Source organism: Oncorhynchus nerka, linkage group LG17 (genome assembly GCF_034236695.1).
Source record: "Oncorhynchus nerka isolate Pitt River linkage group LG17, Oner_Uvic_2.0, whole genome shotgun sequence".
Lineage (NCBI taxonomy): Eukaryota > Metazoa > Chordata > Actinopteri > Salmoniformes > Salmonidae > Oncorhynchus > Oncorhynchus nerka.
The window spans coordinates 8,197,654-8,202,873 of record NC_088412.1 but is presented as its reverse complement, the minus strand read 5'-3'; the positions used below and the strand labels follow the sequence as shown (position 1 = coordinate 8,202,873).

The window sequence follows — 5,220 nt, the reverse complement described above, 5'->3', positions numbered from 1 at the left end:
GGGAGAACCTTCAGGGACTGGGAGACTCGTCAGGGTCGAGGGGAAGATGAGCGGAAGAAAGTACGGAGAGATCCTTGATGAGTTCTGGCTTCCGTAGCTAGGGCTGTTGCTAGGGCTCTTGCTAGGGCTGTTGCTAGGACTGTTGCTAGAATTTGCTACATTCTGACCGGATTCCGTAATGAACCAAAGCATCCGTTGCTATGCTGGTTGCTATGCTGGTTGGCCGGGGGACATTATTTGGCATGACAGGCCTCTCATTTCTTTATCTACGTCAAAAACTTTGTCACAGAGTTGGGGTAAAATATATTTACATTTAAATTACAGTCAATTCAGGAAGTACATTGAAATTCCAATTCCAATTCCCTTCAATTAGACACATCTTGAATCAGAATTGTAATTTGGTTTACTTTCTGAATTGACTAGAATTCAAATTAAATTGACCTCAACCTTGCTTTGCCATCAAGTCAGTGTTTGAGGTAGGAGACGCTCACCTGCACCACTTCCTCCTTGCTGTTAAAGTGGGACACCAAGACATTCTCTCCGTCGGTCACCCTGGTGAGTGATATGCCCAGCCTCCCTGTGGCACGATGGTGGGCATCCGGTGGCAGCGTTTTATACAGCATGTTACGCATGATCTTTACCAGGTTGAAGGACGGGTGCATAGGACCCAGGAAACGTTTCCGGGCATCTTTGGCCACATCAATGATGTTGGCACCTGCCTCACCTGATGAGGAAACAATAAGGTACAGAATATTGTTCATGTCAGAGACGGTCTATCAGTATAATGTGGTAACGTTGCTATTGCTGGCAATTGGGGAAAAAAATACATCGTTTGTACTCATTTCGCAACGATAATGTCAAGGAAAACAGGGGGCGGGTAAAAGTAGACAACCGATAGACAGACAGTGGCACAGGCTGGGCAAGAGACACAGCAAAGCAAGACAAGACACTGACACTGACACACACACACACACACACACACACACACACACACACACACACAGTGTCATTAATATGCAATAAGTAGAGGAAAGTTCATCACTGCCTACCTAAACAAGCTCCGCTGACCAGCGCAGTGGCGGTGAGCGCCCCAGCTGATGCCCCGTAGATGTGCCGGGCGTTATGCACTAGAAACGGACACTGCTCCTGTAGACAACTAGCTACACCGATATGATAGATGCCTAAGAAACCGCAACCTGCAAAGGAAATGTTCCACGTCGAATCTAACGGAAACATAACTACTTAGGAAAATAATGCCTCTCTTATTAACTCCGATAGAAAGCTCTGTTCACAGTTCACAGCTGCCGAGTTAGTTAACTACCTAACGAGCTAAAGTACTGGTAATATCACGGTCCAAAATGTATGAAATATATCAGCTATTGGTGACGGACGGGTCCCTTGCGGTCCATTAGATTGCAAAGCGATCTGTATTCACATCGTTAACATCAGCAAGTAAGTTCAACACTTGTCTGGCTGTCAACAAGTTGATCTTGTCTTCAGGTTCTTGAGGACATCTTCACCATTTCATATTCTTTAAAAGTTGTTTCTTTGTTTCGTCTATTTTTAAGACAGTTGTTTGTTGAAAACAGTAACGTTTTTTTTCTTCTCCAAAAACAATAACGTTATCCAGACGAAATGGTTGAACATCTCTGTCTTTGAACGCTTTGTCCCAACCTTTTAAATGTCAATTTCGTTCATCTGTTGAATTTGTACACACACGGTGGAGGCGGGCGTATTCCGGTGGGTTTGACGTATCAGCTCAATGTCCAATCAGAATCGCTCTCTCTGAAACAGCCGTCCTATCAGTGTCTGAGTTCTCTGTGACCTATCCTTCGTCACCTTCTTTCAACTGTCATTCGAAATGTTTTGGTTTCCCGAGAGGGGTTTGCCGGTGTCCGCTTTGGCAACGCGTATCTGTCAAATTTGTATATTTTATTTATTTCTTCAAGGAAATCCCATTGAGACCAAGGCCTCTTTTACATAGGAACACATTTAGCCTCTTTTAGCTTGCTCTTGATTTGAATTCTTTAACAAATGACATAATACTTTTATTCTAAGTTAGACAATATTAAGTTATACTCACTTTATACACAGGAATCTAATTTCTCTCCAATAAACTGTCTGTTTATAACAAAACAAAGTCAACAACGACCTCTAGGGAAAATAGATACATTCCACATCAGAAGGAATGTGTTTACATAGTTTAAAGACTCAACTGGCAATAATATTGTTTTTTATAGCCATTTTTTGTCCAACAGAAAAACTAGTCTGACTGTGTTTATGTGTTTATGAGCAAATATCCCACTTATTTTGGGCTTGCTTTTGTTTACATTTGTTTAAATGATCTATGATCTTCTAAACAACAAATAATGTGATCACTCTGTTGCAGAATAATTTTCCCCCAACGCAGTGTACTTGAGGTTTAAAAGTTTGTAATTTCCACTTACTTACTTACAAAAAAAAATGTATCAACCCCTACAAAAATGTCCACATAATAATTCAGATTTCCTGTTCCTGCAGGATTATTTTCCTGCTGTAGCAAACTGGCTCAAATTAAGATCCTACACCTGTATAGGTGCTATGAAATATACTGTACATTTGCCTATACATTTTTCATTACAGTATATATACATCGTTTTTTCCATATCTGGAGTGTTATTAATGCCATGGAAAGATCAAAGCAAATTGCAAGATATTACTATTTTTATAAAACAATAGTGCATTGAACAACTGTAAAAAAACAACAACTTGGAAACATTTACCACAAAAACCAAGTTCTGCAATTCTCTAATGGATTATTTTAGAACATTAGGTTTAAAAACTCTTCGCAGAACACATTCCTGACGAGAATAACAACATTTCATGGATTTGTTTCTGGATTGGCTCTTAGCACATCTTGCACTAAGAGGATATCCTATTGTGAAACTAAGCTCCTGTGACAACACACACACACACACACACACACGAACACGCACGCACGCACATACACACACACGCACACACACACACACACACACACACACACACACACACACACACACACACACACACACACACACACACACGAACACGCACGCACGCACGCACATACGCACGCACGCACCCACACACACACACACACACACACACACACACACACACACACACACACACACACACACACACACACACACACACACACACACACACACACACACACATTATTTCCCAATTACTCAAAAACAGATAGACATTTTGCTAGAAATAGACATGTGAGTAGTCCTAATCTTGACAACACCAGAAACAAATCTCAAGTGAACTCTGGCACCCTGGGGATCCATCATAAATTAAAATACTGGGCACACAGACACACACACAATTAAATTGTTGTCATATTTCGTGAGAGACTACCATAATAAATATCTCTGTGTTGTTGGTGTTTACCACTAGCACAGTGACTGTGTTGAAGGTTTAATTATCAGGTAAAACAAAAACCAGCAGTATTCTGGACCTTCAGGGTAGGATTAGAACACACTCTGTTCAATGGTCTTCAGGGTAGGATTATAATATAACTCTGTTCCATGGTCTTCAGGGTAGGATTATAATATAACTCTGTTCCATGGTCTTCAGGGTAGGATTATAATATAACTCTGTTCAATGGTCTTCAGGGTAGGATTATAATATAACTCTGTTCAATGGTCTTCAGGGTAGGATGATAATATAACTCTGTTCAATGGTCTTCAGGGTAGGATTAGAACACACTCTGTTCAATGGTCTTCAGAGTAGGATTTGAACTCGTGACTCAAAGTAACCCGAGATCACTTTTATAGGACTTATGTTGATCTGTGCTCAAAGCTGACTTCCCCTTCTGCAAAAATATCAATACATGGCATACATATTGGCGGTAGGTATGCTATACATTCAGGAAATGAACACACCGAAGAGAGATAAGTAACGACTTTGACAAAGAACAAAATAGATAAAGTTGTGTTTATCAGGTACAAGTAACAGATACATTATCAGGGACCAGGGACACGTCAGTATTCCTGTGTTTACCAGAGATAACTCTTGACTATTCGTTTTTTTATTTTTATTTCTGCCCCGAAAGTTATTGATTAAAGCGTCTGGAAAAACATTTTCTCAGTAGTCCACCTAGTCTGATCCCAGATCTGTTTGTGTTGTTTTTCAAACTTCCCAATCTCACACGAATATTTAAATGTTTTTTAAAAATGTATTTATTTATATATTTAATTTAATTTATTTATATCTCAACAAATTAAACCGATAGAAAGAGAACAATGTTGAAGTGAAAGTGATGTTGAGAGTTGAAAAAGGGAGAGTTTTAACGTGACACTGTCCCCTTTAAGACCGGTGTCCCTCCCCGGGCTGAGGGGTCTGACGGGGCCGCAGCCTCATTGGTCTGGCTGATGACAACAAGCTGTTTGAAAAAACGTGTAGCCAACAAGGAAATAGCGAACCTTGCACTTTATAACAAATCAATCTGGCGTAGACGAGACGCAGTGGTTATCGCCGTGAACAGGAAACATTACTGCAGGGTACGGTACATTTGTTAAATCCATAGTTAGTTTGTTCCGTGAACTTTTCAAGTGACATGCTAAATCAAATCAGTTAGCTTGTTGCTAACTAGGCTAGCTAGCAGTAGTTTACTAAGAAACTTCGAATCTTACTCACCATTACTGTCATACAATCATATTTATACATTTTATCCTAATTAAACATAGCCATGTAACGTTATGTGTTTATTGTTAGTGAAATATAGGCTATGTTCTTGTACTGGCGAGGCAATCAATGTTCTGGGAATTGTATCCTAGGACGCTCAAGTCCCAACATGCCCAGGTACAGCAGGAAGCATGTGTCCCTTGAAGATTGGCCCTTCTAATACATGAGAAGAAAAAAATCTATGTGTTTTGGATTTCAATTCAACACCTTCACACAAAAAAACAAGGTCCTCTGAGAGAAGAGGTGTGAGATGGAGAGAGAGAAGAAGAAGAAGAAGAGGGAATGGAGGAGAGGAAGTGGACAAGAGAAAGCGGAGGGTGAGAATCAAGCCGGTGGGGGAACCATGGAAACGGGACATGATCCTCTTGGTCAGATGAGGAATAAGACTGTCGATAGAATAACACACTTTCCCGTAGATAAGATGACCCACCATCTTGGAGAGGAACTGTCACGTAGGGAAGGACAGACCAAGGGAGAAACTGCCTGTGTGTCTGCAGTTAG

General features: G+C 40.6%; 1 protein-coding gene across 1 annotated transcript in view; it reads right to left on the bottom strand.

Moving 5' to 3' along the window:
* LOC115127042 (patatin-like phospholipase domain-containing protein 2) overlaps window positions 1–1,688 on the bottom strand; it is a 28,716-nt gene extending 27,028 nt beyond the window's left edge. Inside the window, exons 1-2 of the mRNA XM_065002927.1 lie at window positions 1,050–1,688; window positions 492–724 (exon numbers count right to left, since the gene is read on the bottom strand). Coding sequence (XP_064858999.1) covers window positions 492–724; window positions 1,050–1,236 — 420 coding nt within the window. The 5' untranslated portion in view covers window positions 1,237–1,688. The remainder of the gene's footprint in view (window positions 1–491; window positions 725–1,049) is intronic.
* Between the last annotated feature and the right edge of the window lie 3,532 nt (window positions 1,689–5,220).